The sequence below is a fragment of the Syzygium oleosum genome, unplaced genomic scaffold (genome assembly GCF_021117445.2).
Source record: "Syzygium oleosum isolate NSW1041296 unplaced genomic scaffold, Sole_v2.1 Sole_v2.20, whole genome shotgun sequence".
NCBI lineage: Eukaryota > Viridiplantae > Streptophyta > Magnoliopsida > Myrtales > Myrtaceae > Syzygium > Syzygium oleosum.
The window spans coordinates 5,866,521-5,886,509 of NW_026607504.1; the positions used below are offsets into that span (position 1 = coordinate 5,866,521).

Below are 19,989 nucleotides of genomic sequence, written 5' to 3' on the forward strand. Positions count from 1 at the left end.
TACGTATGCTTTAATCGAAACCGTTTGGGGGAGGGAGAGGGGTCAAGGAAGGAAGGAAGGGACGAACGAGAACCGGTTTATTGGGGGAGGATATTTCTCATTCAATACCTGTTTTCTGTTGAATTACTCCGACTCTCGACACAAGGATCTTCCTCGAAATTCTTAGTCATTCGCGCTTGACAATCGCGAGCGCAACTGTTTTCTGGGAACTCATGCCTCTGCTCCACATCCCATACAAACTCATTTGGTATAGCCTTGACTTGAATGTATGCTCGGTACCCATATTTTAGAACCAGGTGAGGCCACTTCCTAAAAATTGATGTCAGCTGCTGCAGTTTTGGAGGTGTGTTGCGACCGCGCGGTATTTGCCAAACACCTTATAGAAGCCGCCGTGCTCGTTTTCACAGTAGAAAATACGGCAGGAAAACTATACCAAACAGTCTCGTAGTCTAGCTAATTGGGTCGTATATTTATTTTCTTGCTAGTTCGCAATCTGGTTCTAAAGTCTAGAGCTAGAAGTCCACCTCCGCAACAGAGACTGGTCCGGTCCACTTACATTCTCCAGTCCGGGCCATGTCAGGACAGGCAATTGGGCCTTTACTTCATTGATCTTTTTTTTTTTATCGGGGTTGTGGTAGATCCAGTTCCATCAAGATCGAAACAGAAACAATGATCACCACGCAAAGATCGATTCAATTGTAACGAAGCGATGATCTCTTCGACTTAGTTAAGACTCGAGATCAAACTGCAGAATCGAGAGATTGATGAATTCAAATCGCAGCGAAAGAAACTCCTTTAGACCAAGCCAGGATCGGAGAAATTAGGACGGGTCGTGACCACAGGCGCGGGTGCCCCTGGGGTTTTGTGCTACCGTCGAGTACCCACTTCGGCTCAACAGAAAATTCTGAAGGACAACAATGAGGCCAACGTTGCTTTTTGAAATGAGTGTGATGGAGACGTGAATACTTCTTTCGATGGGCGTTACGACAAAAGATAATGGTATAAATAAACGTAATCGGAAGAAAGATTGGTGTTGCTCCCATTGATATAAACATGAGAAAAGGTTGAAGACCTTGAGATTTTCCAACGAAGAGATTTGAGGGCGGGCGAGAACGCGAGTTAGAAGAGAGGGGGCAAACCTAGGAGGGGGAACATGGAAGGAGATGAAAAGTAAAGGTATGGGGGATCAAATCAAGGATTGACCGAAATGTTGTAATGGGATGCATATAGTCGACCGCACTTAATGGGATAAGGCTTGATTTGTTGTTATCGTCGCGGTCATTTGCATTGTATAAACACGGTCTAATAACATAGACGGTTTTCCTTAGAGTTAATGCTTGACAACATCATACGATTTATATTACATCGGACGATGACTAGGAAATTACACAATCATTCTTACCACAAAGTAAACAACTTTTAAGGGATTTAAGAGTCCATGGACAAGACATGAACATCCAGGATCTGCTCTGTCTTTGAGACTTCCATGATTGGCAGTCGCTCCCCACGCTTCGACCAGTGATCATCGGCGTCTTCAGGGGTGCACATCTTGAATCTCTTGGTCCCTTCCGGTTAGGCCACTGAAGGGACAGGACACTTGTAAGCCTGATTCTGGCACTGTCTCCTCATAACCGGTGTTCGTGGGGATAGGCTCGAAGCACCGAAACAGAAGTACTGACCCCTGAATTTCTTGACGAAGGAGCCTCGTTTATCCCTCGGTTTCGAAGTGCCATCTGTAATGACTTCCTTGGAGCTTGATGGCCCGGCCACATCATGTTCAACATAGACACCCTTCTGCTTATAATTGTTCACTGAATTGGGCGACGAAAGTGGTGATTTTGAAAACGAGCTCGAACGAGACCAGCGTGGAAGATTCAGGTTTGGCGCAGCCTGCAAAACCCCTTGCCTTAAACCCAAAGCCAACTTCTTCCTATTGGATGGACCAGAAGTATTGCTCCTCACTGATAGCGTCCTCTTGTTGTTAGGAAGCGACGAGGGCTTTGAGAATCTCTGCCGAAGGGGGACAGGATTTTCGTCTGAGCTACAGTTTCCTAATCCTGCATCAACCGATCTTTTACCTCTCTCAGTATTCTTTTCTTTTTTACGAGGCGACAACAGAACCTTTCTGAGCCGCTGCGCAGCAGAATTTGCAGTGCCCGGTTTCTTACAAATGAATGAGCTATCATTCTCATTGGTTGAATCGAATGAAGATGAAGCAATTCCCGGGATAGTCAGAACATTGGCATCTAATGCATTCTCGATGCCTGTATGCAAGAATATCTCGCTATCGACGATTCTAAAGGACGTCCCTGGACTGCTTCCATTGACCTGCATCTTCAAATGGGAAACGATGGCTTTTCGGGCCGCAAAGTCCCGAGCTCCAAACATTCCCCCAGCTGAAATCAATTGTCTAATCGAGATATCTGATGATACAGAATGTGGCCGTTGTTTGAGTAGATCAAGTGCAGTCGTGCCTGCTTCATCACGTACATTCACGTCAATTGAGCGGACAGTCATCAGAAGTTCAATCAGTTCTGAATGAACGTTCCCAATGATTGCCATGTGAAGAGCAGTTCGGCCATCATTATACTTTGCATTTATGATGTCTTCCAAAACCTTTCCATGTACCAATTGCTTCATGAGCTCCATCTGCCTGTCCAATCTTCGGAAGCCAGGAGTTTGGAACCCAGAAACCGCCATGTGGAGGAAGGTTTCTCCAGCATCATTTCTGATGAAGGCAGACGAGGGTGAAGCAGATATCAGGGCTTGGACTGTGGCTAATTGACCCTTGAGAGCAGCAATGTTTAGTGCTGTGATGCCTTGATGATCTGTGGAGTTGCCCATATCGAAGGATTATGTAAGGTACTTAACTACCTGCAGTAAAATTCGAGGGAATGAGAAGTGAAACGGTGAGATTGATCGGTCGGGTATCCAGACTTGGCGGAATATGAACCTGATGGAGAGAGAGATCCCTGTTGTCGGAAAATATTATTTGGAATCAATATCTATCAATTTATTGTTACAACAAAAGACAAGAATTACAATTGGAACGGAAAAGCAGCAGTCTAGTCTTGCATCAATGAAAAAAAATTGATTAAATATTTGAAACAATTGCCTGTGGGAGACTAGCAAACGAGGGTTAGGATTAACACTAGAATCTTTCTTTCTTACCAATTCCTAAGCGCAACCCAAGCTGCTAAAATTTATTTTTCACCCGATTTTTCTCAGTAAAAGAAAGTTCAGTATGTAGAAGCGCAATAGAAGCTGTACACCGGGCTCCTGCTACGGATTCTTCATCTCTCCTGATAGAAAATTAGCAGGTTCACATTTTGATGTGTAACCAAATTTCGAATGTACAGTACTTTCTAAGTACGCACACTGTCATTCTTGCACAATCTCTGCATTAAGGGGAAAAAAATGCCATATCAAGATGGATCGAGATAGTTGCTACAAGAACTTGGTAAAGTAAAAATGGCAAAAAACTGAGAGAAGGACGTCACTGAGAAATGAATTGAAGACACTACTGAGCAGTTGCTGAGCTACTCACAGGTCTTAGTCCTACTGTTTGAAACCATAGAGTGTGCATTGAGCCATGAAGATCGCAGCGGCGGCTAGAAGAGGAACTTGAGCATCTTTTACTCCACCAGCGAGAGCTCAAGCGAGAAGAAGGATAGCATCTGAAACTGTTCATTTAAAATGGTTCAGTCAGAACAAGGTTCATCGATTTATACACGTTCATTAAAATATACTTACATAAATCATTATCGACCGAGTCCACAAGACTTGGTTTAACGAAAGCGTTGACAACAGTTTTTTTAGGACACTCACTTAAGAGGGACTTTTACATGTTCAATTTTCTCCCACCATGCGAATCTATTGCACTTTACTCATTTTCGATATAGTGAGAGATGATGATTTGCCTAAGCTTTTTATGACTCGGCAGCCTTGAGAAAGGCGTAGGCAGTGACATGTTGAACCATGACGAGTTGAGCATCAAACTTTCCTGGAAAAAAGCCGGCCCATCCTGTTAATTTTCTAGGATTCTTTTATCATGTTAGAAAGTCCTACCCAAAAGTTTAAACTGATAGGTTGAGGAAACTACCTGAATACAAAGAGCATATATGACTCGTTATATCAAGCAATGCGGCGGAATATTACAACACCCCTTCTCAATGCAATTAATAAATTCGAGGTTCATTTGTTAGCGTGGCATTCACATTGGTCACGGTGCGTGAAGTGTACAGGTGCGCCTGGTGTTTTGTGCTGACTGTTCAGTAGCACTTAAGCTTTAAGGGAAAATTCTACAATGCGGCACTGAGGCCAACATTACGCGGTGAAATCAACCGGTCCCTATGTTTTTGGAAGTCCCAGAAATCAAGGTTGGATGATCACGCGATATCTTTTTCTTCCCTGTCAATTTCGGCTACAATATTTTTCCTTAATTTAATCGTGGATTTTTGAATGATTTGGCAGTGAAGAGCCATAATTGACCTTCAATTCCAATTTGTTGTCTCTCGATCTTATTATTAATTGACCATTAGGAGGAAGTGGACATGGAAGATATAGTGGAAGAAGAAGAAGAAGTGCCCATTATGGACAGTGATGGTTAGAGACGTGAAGAACCCACTTGCGGTGGATGACGACATTGAAGACAGTCATGCTTACCGTAGGAAAATGGCATGGCTGGGATTTTCTAAGCCAGATAAAACTCGGGCAAAAACTAAAAAAGCCGTGGGGACCTTGGAAGTCATCAAAGTTTTTCTTAGATGACTGATAGTCTTCAATCAATCAAAAATACTGATTAATAAATTATTTCAAACGGTGGGCTGTAGGAGGAGACTAACAAACGAGGGTTAGGGTTACACTAGAATATCTCCTTGTTACCAATTCTTTAGAGCAACCCAGGTTGCTAAAATGTATATTTCACCCAATTTGTCTCAGTACACACGCAATGTGATTATCAAGATCAGACCGATTACGGGTCGGATGTCACAGCCGTGAAAATGACTTGAGGACTTTATCACAAGCAATTCCAGATCACATCTTTCGCCTTCAGTTCGCAATTTCCCATGAGAGATGGATTTCTTAAATCTGAGGAGGCCCACTTGGCTCCTCTTGCTGACACGTTTCCCTGCCCGAATGGTCAATAAAAAATTCAAAGATTATATTCTCGTTGTGGGCAGAAAGGTAACGAAGAATTTTGTTTATTTTGTAATCGGACAGTTTCTGTTAGTTGTATGGTATGGCTAGGATTTCAGAGTTGATCGAACTCGGGCAAAAATTAAAAAAATCACGGGGACCAAGTTCTTTCTTAAATGACGGATTGTTTCTTGTTTATCTTCTCTTTTTGGTCAAGACACTCTATTATATTCACACGTTGAGGTTGCACACTAAGAGAGAGACAGAGACAGAGAGTGAGAGAGAGCATGTCCGGGTATGCATCATGTAGACCCTACGTGGTGTGATCAAAGATTCAAACATTCCAGAAGATCTGAACTGAAAAAGAACAAAATAATATAACTCCAACATAGCCTCTCAACTGTGTACAGCACACACGACCCACTCTCTCTCTCTCTCTCCATGTGTTTTGGTTTTCTTGGGTGGGTCCTTCTTTTACCTTTATTTTCTGTATCTGCTCCTATATATCTGCAGCATCAGCAAGATATCTCTGGAGAGAGGTAGAGCGGGAGGCAAAGTTGTCGTGGAGAAGAAGACGATAATATGAAGTAAGGTGTCACCGCCCTCGTCAAGATCATGGGATTATTTTTCTTGCTTATCTCTTGTGGAGCATTTACCCATGAATCCCATATTTTCCACGGTACAACACACTCATTCATCCTTCAAAATGTCATCTTTACAATTTAGTCATATAAGTTGTCGCTATGTTCTTCTCTGGGAATAAAAATACCTTAAGTTTGACTTTAGCCAAATGAATTATTTATAATATTTTTCATTAAATTTGTTCGACCGTCAAACATAGAACCGATTGTTAAGGGTACATCATCAAAATTCGTATATAAATGGATGTAATAGATTGAGTCAATCGTGATAATAAGATATCTAGAGTTTAATAGAATCTCACGAGCCTTATTATTTCTTGAATATGCAATTGGCTCGAATTGTTCTAAGTGAGAAGCTCACTCTATAACTCTTCCTGCGCTTAAAGCAAGAGACGTTCGAGCCTTTAAAATATCGCGGGAATATTCCATATTTGGTACTTAAACAAGCTTATGATTCAATATATGGAGCCCATTCATTTCAACCCTCAATTATAATTTATCGTATCACTTAATAAGTACATTATCGTAGGATTTCTTAGTACCTTTACCATATCTCTTAACATTCATCCTATCACAGCAAGCAGTTAGGATGCAATTATAGGGGGGGTTCAATGATATCATATCTTTCCTCATCTCTTGTAAGATGGTCTTCGTCCAAAGGATGCATAGCTATCTTGTCGACCATTCACACATTTCGTTTAGATAAATTGTACAAGACCCCTGTCGAATTTGACTTGAATTTCCTGAGTAATTGGTCTACTTACCTGTTCAACGCGTTTACACCATCCAAATTATAAGGCACCCAAGCAAAGTGATGCTGCGAGAGATGATTATTTTGAAAATGCCTTTTAATTCGGAACTATATTACATCTAGTACTTATTCTCTACACGGTTAGAAATTTAAAATGAAAATGATTTTGGCCTTTGGAAGATGAGACATCTCCATAAAAAAAACGAAAAGCGAAAAAAAAAAAGTTTGCTGTTATCTTTCGAGGGTGAATTACTTATTTATATATGAAAAAAGGTACCGTAAAATTTATATCATTATTGATGTATTTGTGGTTGTATTTAAGGATTTTGTACTCGGACTTGGGACTAGCAAATGTTGATGAGGATTATAAAAGAAAATAAAGAGTCCAAGTTCCAGCTATAACATGACAGAGACATAATATGATCTGATACTAACGATATTGTCTTGGAGGTTCTTTGAAAATAAAAAAAGTTACTTCTTCCTTGTCTTCAATAAATTGCACGATATTTAAAGTCACACAAGGAACTGGAATTGTAACATCAACCGGAATGGTCTGTGGACATCGTTTTTAGAAGGTTCGCAAAAGAAATTGTGGGTACTTGGTCCCACGTGAACTTTTAGTCCATGCGCAAACTGCAGAAATTCAATTTTTGTCAAGTGGTCCATCTGTTTCCTCATTTTTTTACGCCAAAACAAGAAAATTAGTTATATTCTATATGGACAAATTATTATCCTAACAAAGTAAAGGATAAATAAAAATAAGAATCAAATCTCCAACTTGCCAATTAATAGCTTCTCCAGCCTAGCAACACATTCTAATAAGTTGCACTTAGGTCCTCTCAAAAAGCCAATCCATGGATTATTGCTATTATTTTTCACCACTCCAATCCCTTCAAATTCAACTCCAGCAATCACCCATGACCCTCCTCCTCTCCATCATCCCAATCCTCCTTTTCTTCGGCCTCGCCAGAGGCCGCCCTACCCACCGTCCCGCCAATTTTAGGAACGTTAAATTTCCTTAATCAGAAAAGGAAAAGAATTTCAGCTATGGTCGAACATGGAATGTTTTCGAGATAGTAAGAATCGCACCATTTCGAGAACTTCCTTTCTGGTGGGAGCCCTGTCTGATATAAGAATCAAGTATAAAACAATAGGAACAGAGGACTTCTTCATGGTTGCGTGCCAATAACATGGTCACCAACCGGAGCTTCTTTCTCACCACAGATTGCTGCACCTGTTCTACATTGATCAAATGCAAAACTTGTTAGGAAACATTGTAATTAAAATTGGAAGAAGTATAATATTATTGGTAATTCGAATATGGGAAATTTGTTTTGTTATACCTCTATAAGCCAGTCAATGAGAATGGCCCTCATTTTCTCATTAAGGTCAGCTTGTTGTGCCATGCAGTTTGCAGAGGCACAGCTACAATTCTGCATGAAGTGAGTTATTAAATAGTCAGAAAAAGAAAGATTATGGTTAAAGTCGAACTTTTCAGTTCATGATGGCACCTCGTACTCCCTATGTCATGTTCCAGGTTTGGTAATGAATTAACTTCATCAGCCCCAGCACGTAGACACTCAGTTTTGCCGATTTATTTAATATACTTTGCAATCTTAGGCTTTTATATAATACCCTTTTAAGAAAAACAGTAATTGATTAACTCCATAAACGAGATAATTAGAATAAGAATACAGGGAGGGACTTGAAAATTTATATTTCATTTTCCACTAGGGTATATCCATTGACACAATCTATGCACGATACTACGAATAAAAAAAATTCCTTAATTTTAAGAACAACAAAGCATAGGAAATTAATTTCTTGATTATTTTTCCATGGGAATACATAGGGGCTGGTTGATTTTCCGAAGATGCTGGCAATCTTCCACGTCCACAAATATGCAAGCTCCAAATTTATTTCACTTTTGAATCCGCCGTTTTTTGGCTTCTTAGCTTCTTGGGTTTTGTTCTTATGCAGTTGTTAGATTTTCAGATTTAATCTGGGTGAAGAATTTTTTTTTCTTTTTCCAGGGTCTGATATAATCAATGTTAACTAATCTGCAGGGTTGGAGATTGGAGGCAGGGAATTTGGGCAGGAGATTAGGCACAACGGGAGGGCATTAAGCGGATTAACCATAATTTAGTTGGAGATCAAGCACACCCGTGTCATGTCGTCAACAAGAGAGGCCTTTCCCAGCAATTATCATAATTTACCCAAAGAGAAGATAATAAATATTAATTATCTTGTTATTATTTTTCTTTTTGGTCTGAAATTATCTTGTAATTTAGATTGCGAGAATGTGTTAGAGCTGGCTGTTTTTGACTCTGTAATGCAGAAAAGATGCAGCGTGCGGGACGAATAAGGTTGATCCTGTTGACAGACCAGTCACAATCCATCTATTTGGTCTGGTTGATGGGTGAAAAGATCAATCATTCACTTCCTTCGATCCCCAAAACTCCCACACATCTCCCTCTGCATCTACTCAAAACCCTAGAGTCCATCGATCCCATCTTCCCCGAATCGGTGACTTATCAATCATCCACCTCCTTCATTCGTTATATCTAAAATATACGGAGTAGTTCGATAGCCTTAATTAAAATATTTTTAACTAAGTCCACTATTAGATTAAATACATTATTTTAAATCAAGTGCCTTAATTTGTTGAATTACTGAAGTTCAAAAGGCTCGATATAAAAATAAATAAAATATTATTTCTTTTAAAATCTGTTCTAATCACAATTGGAGTTCACAACAAAATCAACTCTACACTTATTTGATTGAACTGTGTTCGAGATCCATATCCGACACATTGTTTATAACAAAATCTACTTTTTGAGCACATTTAGCCTAAATGCATAGTATCATGGGTGATACTTTTTTAGTCTTGCATGTCGATTTCAACAAGTGATACTCTTTTAGTCTTGCACGTTGTTTCAACAAGTGATACTTTTAAAATTTAAACAGAATCTGACTTGTAGGAAACTATGTAGAGGTTCGTTGTCTAAGCCATCATCAACAACACTAAAATTGACATGTTGAAATCGCTTGTTGACTCGGGCAACAGCAACTACTTTTTTAGCACAGTCCAAATTGCAGATAGAAAATGTATAAATAATCAATCCCCTCCTAAAAATTAGACAAAGAGAACCCACGTTTTTCTTGTAATTTCGCCTCCCATAGTCCTGCAAAAAATCCCCCGACCAAAAGCACGACAACATGACCGGCGGCAATGGAGATGCCTCTCCCCCAGCCTTGCTGGGTGCCGGAACAGGAACGATCAGTGGCTCTTTGTCGAACATCTAATTCGATCCTATCAATGATGCAAGAAAAGTAATGGAAATTCGCACAAGACAAGAATTTACGTGGTTCAGCAGGGGAGATGTTCCGCCTACCTACGTCCACGGGGAGATGAGATCTGTTTCACTAATAACGTAGAAAAGTGTACATCCGCTCTTTCTCACTCCCTCCCTCTCTCTCTAGAGACCTGTTTCGCCCTAAATATATAACGAAAACCCTACATGGCACAAATTACAAAATTGCCCACATAGCTTAAAACATTTAACTTTCCCATAGAGATCCTTCTATGACTGAACATAAAACACTTTTGGGATAACATAGGGAAAAGTGCCAAAAAAGTCCTAAACCTTTTGCATTAGTGCCAATTTAGTCCTAAACCTTTTTTTGGTGCCAATTCAGTCCTAAACCTTTTGCATTGGTGCCAATTTAGTCCTAAACCTTTTTCTAGTTCCAATTAAGTCCTAAACCTTTTAAATTGGTGCCAATTCAGTCCTAAACCTTTTAATTTTGTGCCAATTTAGTCCTTCCGGTCAACTTTGACCGAATTTGTGCGTGGCGCCTTTGCCGGCCGGCGCGATCACCGCGCCGACGTGGCGCTGACGTGGATAAATTAAATAATATTTTTTTTTGAATTTTTATTTTTTTCCTTTTTTTCTTTTTTTTTCCACTTTTTTTTTTGGTTTCTTCTTCATTGGCCGGCCGCCGGTCCGGCGACCGACTGAGGCGGTGGCCGGCGAGCTCGACCTCGCCGGCCACTGGGAGGGCGGCTCGCCCGGCGAGGCCGAGCCTCGCCATGGTCGGGCGAGGCTCGACCTCGCCGGACTCGGCGAGGTCGGGCCTCGCCCGCCAGCGCCGGCGAGGACCGACCTCGCCCGACCATGGCGAGGCTCGAGCCCTCGCCGGAGGCCGCGGCGAGGGCGAGCCTCGCCATGGTCGGGCGAGGCCCGACTCGCCGGATCCGGGCGAGGTCGGGCCTCGCCGCGGCCGGGCGAGGCTCGACCTCGCCGATCCGGCGAGGTCGGGCCTCGCCCGACCATGGCGAGGCTCGAGCCCTCGCCGGGAGGCCGCGGCGAGGGCGAGCCTCGCCATGGTCGGGCGAGGCCCGACCTCCCCAGTGGCCGGCGAGGTCGAGCTCGCCGGCCACACCGGCCTGGCCGAGCCGCCGGACCGGCGACCCGGCCGATGAAGAAGAAACCAAAAAAAAAAAAAAAAGTGGAAAAAAAAAAAAAGGAAAAAATAAAAATTCAAAAAATATGAAAATATTATTTAATTTGTCCACGCCGCCACGCTCGCTGCCAATGCGGTCGCCGGCAAGAAGGCCCACGTTAAGAAATTCCGGTCAAAGGACTGGAAGGACTAAATTGGCACAAAAATAAAAGGTTTAGGACTCGAATTGGCACCAATTTAAAAGGTTTAGGACTTAATTGGCACCAAAAAAGGTTTAGGACTAAATTGGCACAAATGCAAAGGTTTAGGACTGAATTGGCACCAAAAAAAGGTTTAGGACTAAATTGGCACTAATGCAAAAGGTTTAGGACTTTTTTGGCACTTTTCCCGGATAACATAAAACCCTATAGTGGGACCCCCGTGCTGTCCAGTCGTCAGGGGGCCTTTCGGAACCGCCTCATAATCTCTTGGATAACAGAATAGAAGACATCAACCTCAACACTCTTCTACTGTGTCTGGCGGTGTCGGTGTTGGTGCCGGCATCGGCGCAGGTGCCGGCAGAGGCGATGGTGGAAGGAGCATGAAATTGGGCAAAGAACTGGCCCTCGCAGGCTGTTCCTCCGCAGACACTATGGGGTCTCCTCCGCCCCCAAGCAAGAGCATGAAAAGCAGGGAAGTAGAAGTGGAGGGCGGTAAAAAGAAAAGAAAGGAAACTGAGCTCGAAGCTTGGGGCGTGCACAGGTGCAGCCTGTGCAAGAAATCGTTCAAAAGTCGGAACGCTGTCAATGGGCAAATGCACGTCCATAAGAACCGGCCCCGGCAGCGGGAGGAGCAGCCGAAGCAACAGGTACATGAGAAGCAGGATGAGGAACTTGTGTCGATCTTGCTGAAGTTTGGGCATGGGACTTTCAACAAGATCGAGAGGAGTGAGACGAAGGGCAACAGCAGCGCTGCGGTTGAGGGTGGCGCTCCTTTGTCGGCGGCGGAGGCTCAGAGGAAGAAGATCCACATGGAGTTGGGTCTGAACAAGGAAGCTCCAGAGGACGACAACGAGGGTGCTTAAGCCGATCGAGTACCTGAACGTGCAGTCATGAAGAAAGTGAGCTCTACTTTGACTAGCTTCTTAGCGCAAGATGTGAATAAATGCAGGCTGCTTCTTCAATTTTTGTTTTCTTCAGTGATTCCGCTCGAGTTATGGAATACACACGGATTGTGGTAGGTGTAGACCCTGTGTGTTGTTGTCTTTTGTTGGGTCGAGTCATGGTGTTCGTGTGTAACGTTGTTGTTCCTGGATTTACTTCTGTTGAGTCATGAGTCAGTTTTCTTGAGTTTAAAGAATTGGGGTCGTGTCGTTTTCGTATCCACAAATGGATTATGGTGTTGGTCAAGAAGCATGGAGATGATTGTTCTGATTAAAATGCTGGCCGTGATATCATGACCGTGAGACTCTTATGTTTTTCTAGGGTTTATACATGGGCGTAACGGTTTCTCTGCTTTTCCGATACTTTCACAGATGATTAGATGATCATGACATTCTTCCACCGTATTTATGATTTGCTTAACTTGTGATTCAAGATATGTTAGCAACTTTTTATTCTGGTACTGCTAGATGTATCACCTTTTCTTTAAGTTTTCAGTGGATTAATTGATGGTACAATATTAATGACTTTGTGGTCTAAATTGCTCTCCTAGATTGATATGATGACGACGACGACGACGACGCTGCTGATAGCAGTGATTATTATTATTTAGTAGTATTCGTGTATTCTTGGGATTAGGTTATACTGTTGTTTCCCTTAGTTAACAATTAATATTTTAATGCTTTTAAACTGTTAGGAATCCAGTCCAAACTGGGAAAAAAGTTAATTACTAGTATTAATGGAAGAACGCATCGAACAAGCAAGATAAGAAAAGGAACAGCACTCCTTGCTAATGATATCAGAATGTCACTCTCAGTTGAACGATTCAAATCACTCTCTATCTAAGTTGAACGATCACAAATTCCGACGCATCTCTGGTTAATTTAATACTATTCCACTTGCTTTGTGAGAGTACACATTTGGTCAAGTAATATGAAAATATATGCAGAGAAAATTAGAAGGGAATATATATGGATTTGGAACGTGTGCTTAATTCCCTCTTAACTTGAATCTCATTTTCCTTCTTCTCTTTATTATTTTTGTTCATTATTTTTGACACCTTTTTTCTAATTTGCAGATTTTTTAATATCCTTTTTCATGGTCTTCTCTCAATTGTGTCTTGTCTACATGTTTCTTCTATTCTAAGGGCCTTTTTTTTAAAAAAAATTTGTGCGCTTTTGTTCTGCTAGCAATTTCTTTGGCAATATTTCGTAAAGTTAAATTTCGGTATTTGTACTTTACATAGCTTCCGAAATGGAAAAAGAAAAACGAAGACATAATCTTCCTCTTTACTATCTATATATTAACTACAGATCGGATGATCACACGGTTTTCCGGAATGTAATCGTGAACTTTTCAATCAATTTGACAATGAAGAGCCATAATTGACTTTCAATTCCAATTTGTCGTCACTCGATCTTAATCTATTCACACATACTTTACACACACGGAGAGGGACGAAGGGAGAAGTGATTATATGAGCCAAGAACCAAACGGTCATCCCTGAGATATATAAAAAGCCGCAAACACCAGCAAATGTATGAGAATGTACAATCAAGTCTTGATTGAGCTATATTATTGACAACACATGCTCATCATCGAACAAGTCATCATAACATTTGACGAGATTCATTCGACCATTGTAACCTTTTCTCTACCGCTTTCTCTTGTTGCAAAAATGAAGACTTTCATTCCGGCGGTTTTAAGTGTGCTAACTTTAACTTTCAATTATGAAAGTAGTTGGAAGTGTTGGATTGACGGGACAAAGATGATCTCCAGAGCGAAGGAACCCTAAATGAGAAAGTCTTCGTTTCGTCGTGAATCATATTTAAAAACATACCGCTTCATCATTAAGCCCGCATATTTGAACTGAAATAGGAATTTTTGCGAGCCCATTATCTAGATGAAAATAATTTATGAAGGTTCTTTTCCAACAGTGAGCGATTAGCAAGAGCTAGATGAAAACAATTTACTTCTGACTTCTGTTTTTAACTGTTTTAAGTTAAAAGCCAGTCAAAAGTTTTAACTAGCTTTAATCCTCGCGTTAAGTTGGAAGATGATTTATGAGTTCGATTCACAAGTAGATACCACCTTTGGTTAGTCGGATCTGGCCTATGTGGATCGGTTAGGGTCGTTTATGTACCTTGCATCTTCTCCAGGTTTTATCGTGGACTCTTGGCTTTGAATGATAATTTAATTTTATGTATCCGCAAATTACCGTTCGGAGTGTATGCTAGCTCTAGGATCACGGTATAAGCTGGATGCACGATTTGTTTGTTATACTTTGATTCTAATGCATTATGAAGACAATAGCAAAGCATAAGGACTCCCCAAACACTTAATTTTGATGAAAGCATACACCAAAAATCAAGCATAGCTTGAGCCAGGACCTATTGCAATATAAACTTAGACTTGTGTAATCGATATATTGAATGTAATATCGTGTCTTCACACGCTTGACTATATATATAAATGATTTTTCGGGTAGGTTTCCAATTCCATGTATGACGGCGCTCTATATGGATGGGACCGGCAAGGAGGGTCAATTCGCAAAAAAAATGGCATGCCTCCTAGGTCACTTCCTCGTTCCTTCCTTGCCGGCCGCATGATTGAGATCAGATTGCAAATGTGATATAAATAGTAACAACAACAACAATAATAATAATAATACTCTCTCTCTCTCCCTCAATTAGAATCAAGTACAGGATGTCGTCAAGCACCTTGCTTTACTGCAATTGTCGACAGAGCGTGGAATTGACAATTTGAGAGCGGAAAAAGCACGACGACTTGGTACTTGGTAGTTGGTACCACTTGCCCCTTCTTGCCTAAACGTACAGGATGTCGTCATGTTGCTCCAATCACCTCCTTTTCGGCCTGTTCGTCCAAGTCTGGTTGCTCGCTTGGAACACCCAACGTTGACCACCTGGTGTCGTTTAATCAAACCCTTCATTAACAGCGAAAGCCTCTATCCAACCGGAGCATTTTTTAAGAACATATTCATGCTTCATCGAGAACGTTTGGTAGTCAGGGAAGGAAGGAAGGAACGAGAATCAGCTTATGGGCGATAATTCTCGTTCAATACCTGTTTTCTGTTGAATTCAGTCCGACTCTCGACATGAGGATCTTCCTCGAAATTTGTAGTCATTCGCGCTCGACAATGGCAAGCACAACCGTGGAAACTCATGCCTGCTCCACATCCCATAAAACTCATTTTTGGAATAGCCATGACTTGAATGTATGCTCGGGACCCATATTTCGAAACTAGGTGAGGCAACTTCCTAAAATTTGATGTAAGCTGCTCCAGTTTTGGAGGTGTTGCGACTGCGTGTTATTTGCCAAACACCTTAAAGAGTTGTAGTACTCATTTTCACAGGGGAAAATACGGCAAGAAAATTATACCAAACGGTCTCGTAATCTAGCTAATTGGGTCATAATTTTATTTTCTTAGGAAAATAGTTCATGATCGGTTCTATAGTCTAGAACTAGAAGTCCACCTCCGCAACAGAGACTGGTCCGGTCCACTTACATTCTTCAGTCCGGGCCATTACAGGACAGGCAATTGGGCCTTTACTTCATTGATCCTTTTTTTTTTTTATCAGGGTTGTGGTAGATCCAGTTCCATCAGGACTGAAACCGAAACAATGACCACCAAGCAAAGAACGTTTCAACTGTAACGACGCGATGATCTCGTCGACATTGTTAAGACTCGAGATCAAATTGCAGATCGAGAAGTCGATGAATTCATATTTCAGCGAAGGGAACTCCCCAGGATCGGAGAAATTAGGACAGGTCGTGACCATAGGCACGGTTGCCCCTGGTGTTTTGTGCGACCGTCAAGTGCCACTTCGGCTTAAGGGAAAATTCTATAGGAAAAAATTCTTCCGATGGGGGAGCTTCCGACAAAAGTTAAGGTTATAAATAAACGTATTCAGAAGAAAGATAGGTGTTGCCCCCATTGAGAAAAAACACGAGAAACGATTGAAGACCTTGGGATTTTCCAACGAAGAGATTTGAGGGCGGGCGAGAATGCAAGTCAGAAGAGACCGGGGCAAACCTAGGAGGTGGAACATGGAAGGAGATGAATAGTAAAGGTATTGGGTATTTAAAGTTCACAGAGATCGAATCATGGATTGAGCAAAATGTTATAATAGGATTCATATAGTTGACCGTACTTAATGGGATAAGGCTCGATTTGTTGTCATCGCCGCAGTCATTTGCATTGTACAAACACGGTCTAAGAACACAGACAATTTCCTCACTGAGTTAATATGCTTAACAACATCATACGATTTATATTACATTGGACGATGACTAGGAAATTACACAATCATTCTTACCACAAAATAAACAACTTTTAAGGGATTTAAGAGTCCATGGACAAAGACATGAACATCCAGGATCTGCTGTCTTTGAGACTTCCATGATTGGCAGTCGCTCCCGTGCTTCGACCAGTGATCAGCGGCCGTCTTCAGGGGTGCACATCTCAAAATCTCTTGGTCCCTTCCGGTTAGGCCACTGAAGGGACAGGACACTTGTAAGCCTGATTCTGGCACTGTCTCCTCATAACCGGTGTTCGTGGGGATAGGCTCGAAGCACCGAAACAGAAGTACTGACCCCTGAATTTCTTGACGAAGGAGCCTCGTTTATCCCTCGGTTTCGAAGTGCCATCTGTACTGACTTCCTTGGTGCATGATGGCCCGGCCACATCGTGTTCAACATAGACACCCTTCTGCTTATAATTGTTCACTGAATTGGGCGACGAAAGTGGTGACTTTGAAAACGAGCTGGAACGAGACCGGCGCGGAAGATTCAGGTTTGGCGCAGCCTGCAAAACCCCTTGCCTTAAACCCGAAGCCAACTTCTTTCTATTGGATGGACTAGAAGTATTGCTCCTCACTGACAGCGTCCTCTTGTTGTTAGGAAGCGAAGAGGGCTTTGAGAATCTCTGCCGAAGGGGGACAGGATTTTCGTCTGAGCTACAGTTACCTGATCCTGCATCAACCGATCTTTTACCTCTCTCGGTATTTTTTTCTTTGTTACGAGGCCACAACAGAACCTTTCTGAGCCGCTGCGCAGCAGAATTTGCAGTGCCCGGTTTCTTGCAAATGAATGAGCTATCATTCTCATTGGTTGAATCGAATGAAGATGAAGCAATCCCCGGAATAGTCAGATCCTTGGCATCTAATGCATTCTCAATGCCTGTATGCAAGAATATTTCGCTATCGACGATTCTAAAGGACGTCCCTGGACTGCTTCCATTGACTTGCATCTTCAAATGGGAAGCGATGGCTTTGCGGGCCGTGAAGTCCCGAGCTCCAAACATTCCCCCAGCTGAAATCAATTGTCTAATCAAGATATCTGACGATACAGAATGTGGCCGTTGTTTGAGTAGATCGAGTGCAGTCATGCCTGCTTCATCACGTACATTCACGTCAATTGAGCGGACAGTCATCAGAAGTTCAATCAGTTCTGAATGAACATTCCCGATGATTGCCATGTGAAGAGCAGTTCGGCCATCATTATTCTTTGCATTTATGATGTCTTCCAAAACTTTTCCATGTACCAATTGCTTCATGAGCTCCATCTGCCTGTCCAATCTTCGGAAGCCAGGAGTTTGGAACCCAGAAATTGCCATGTGGAGGAAGGTTTCTCCAGCATCATTTCTGATGAAGACAGACGAGGGTGAAGCAGATATCAGGGCTTGGACTGTGGCCAATTGACCCTTGAGAGCAGCAATGTTTAGTGCTGTGTTGCCTTGATGGTCTGTGGAGTTGCCAATATCGAAGGATTCTGTTAGGTACTTAACTACCTGCAGTAAAATTCGAGAGAATTGGTTAACAAGTTGACAAATGATGAGGTTGTTCCAACACAGATAAACAGAACAGTCAAAGCCATTGACATCTGAAAGTGATGTTTCATTTCAGACATTATGATCTCCCAACAAAGTCAAACATACAGTATAATCCGTTCTCGAATCTGCTAAGACATCGGTTTTGGAAAAGGAAATGAGGGAAAATTCTTATTGTAGAGAATAAGAATATCAGTAGCTTTTTAAAAAAACACTAGAATTCTTGATCTGTCTTGCTGAAAGTGACATCTATGAGTCCATTGCCGATCTCGGAGCTTAATGAGATGTGCAGAGGCATAACATAGTCAAGCCCGCTTAATCCATCATCGGCTACTACGTCAACTTATATATGAACATTAAGCTCACATCTTCATCACGTTTCGTGGAGGATTACAGGCTAAAACATCCAAAAGCCAGAACATGAGATTTCACAAAAAAATTTGGCCAACTCACCTCAACCTGTCCTTTGCTCGCAGCTGCATGTAAGATGGTGGATCCTTGAGCATCTCTATAAGCCAAAACATCAGAGCAATTGCTCAAAAGCTCCTTCAGAATCCTCAAATTCCCTCCCCTAGCTGCAGCGTGGGCAGCCCTGTTCATCATCTCCCACCTATAAAGCGAAGGAATTTCCCCGATATGCTCCTCCAATTCTCCACCTTTCCCTGTCGAAAGCCTTGGTGAGATCGCAAAATCGAAAACAACCTTGAACACTTCACAGCTCTTGCTCCTAGCAGCAGCATAAAGCACATCAGTGACCCCAAATTCGCCTTCTCCAAAAACAAGTAAAGGGTCCCTCTCAAGCAGCTCTTTGATGAAGCCCAAGTCCCCGGCCGACGCGGCGGTGTACATGAGCCACCCGCCATAGCCGCCTCGGAGGAGGGAATTCTTCTTGCCCCTCTTGGACTCGCACTCCTGGAAGAGCTTCCGCGCGACCTGAGACCGGCACTTGGCGACGTCGTGGAACTTCTCGTCGTCGTCCCACACGGTCTCGAGCCGCCGGATCCGGCGGAGGGACGTGAGCTTGATGAGGTGATTGTTGTCGATCTTCAGGAGCTCGCGGACCAGGTCGTAGTGGCCGTTCGCAGCCGCCCAGTCTATGGGGGACGCATACCACCATTGATCCCTGGTGCTCTCCCACCGAAGAGGAAAGTACGTAGGAGCCATCCAGAAGACAAATATATCGACAAGGAAGGATTTTTCAGTGGCAGCCCAATCCAGAATCTTACGACAAACGCACCACACAGCTCAACAAGACAAGAAAACACGAACGGTCGGTGCGCTCTACTCGATTCCAAGCACTTCTCACGCACATACCCCCACAACCAAACCTATACCGCGGATCAAGAACGACCCAGATGACAAAAAAGAGAGATACCCACGAAGTATTTAGCTTTCAATGAAGCGCTCGAGGTGAGTTGGGACGTGATGGATGGATCAGTGGCAGATGAAGCGGTTCCTTCAATGGCGGGTTGTTGGGAGGGAATAAAGCGGGAAGGGAAGTGAAAAGGAAGAGCGAAAGCACGCGTCGACCAACGAACGAACAAAGGACAGAGACCGCGTGAGAGTTAAAGCGGAGCTAAAGAGAGAGGACAGAGACAGAGACCCCTGTGCTCAAATGATAAAGCTCGCGCATTTTCACGACATGGAAGAAAGAGAAAGTCCTCGGCCCTGTTCATACTTTGAGCTGCTGCGCCTGACCACCTACCTGAATTGATAACCGGCACCGGTTCTGTGCAACACGAATCGGCGTGTCGAACGCAGAGAAGATGGAGATTGTTTTGCAATTCATTTTTTGAAGATTCTAGACATGAATGTTATGTACTGTATTTTATAATAAAAGCATAGTAGTTTTTAGTTTTACCCCTTGAGATGATTACAAAAACGGGATGTTATATCGTGCAAACTTGACTTTTTTGACAATCTTCTTATTTTTTAGTGCTCCGTAACGTCATAAATATGGCATGATACGACTTTTCAGTATGTGTAAAGACACACCATCGTGAC

General features: G+C 42.5%; 1 protein-coding gene and 1 pseudogene across 1 annotated transcript; both read right to left on the reverse strand.

The window, feature by feature from the left end:
• Positions 1–1,334: 1,334 nt before the first annotated feature.
• LOC115662790 (uncharacterized) lies at positions 1,335–7,704 on the reverse strand (annotated as a pseudogene).
• An 8,668-nt stretch (positions 7,705–16,372) lies between these two features.
• On the reverse strand, positions 16,373–19,672 carry LOC115661956 (uncharacterized). Its single transcript, XM_030584140.2, has 2 exons — positions 18,439–19,672; positions 16,373–17,946 (listed from the first exon to the last, which is right to left on the reverse strand). The coding sequence occupies exons 1-2, from the start codon at positions 19,147–19,149 to the stop codon at positions 16,645–16,647; spliced, it is 2,013 nt and encodes a 670-aa protein (XP_030440000.2). The 5' UTR covers positions 19,150–19,672; the 3' UTR covers positions 16,373–16,644.
• Between the last annotated feature and the right edge of the window lie 317 nt (positions 19,673–19,989).

Excerpts from the sequence above, each read along its gene's own strand:
- LOC115661956 (XM_030584140.2), bottom strand. The coding sequence starts at position 19,149 with ATGGCTCCTACGTACTTTCCTCTTCGGTGGGAGAGCACCAGGGATCAA. Across the intron at positions 17,947-18,438 it reads CGAGCAAAGGACAGGTTGAG|GTAGTTAAGTACCTAACAGA; the intron begins GTGAGTTGGCCA and ends ATTTTACTGCAG.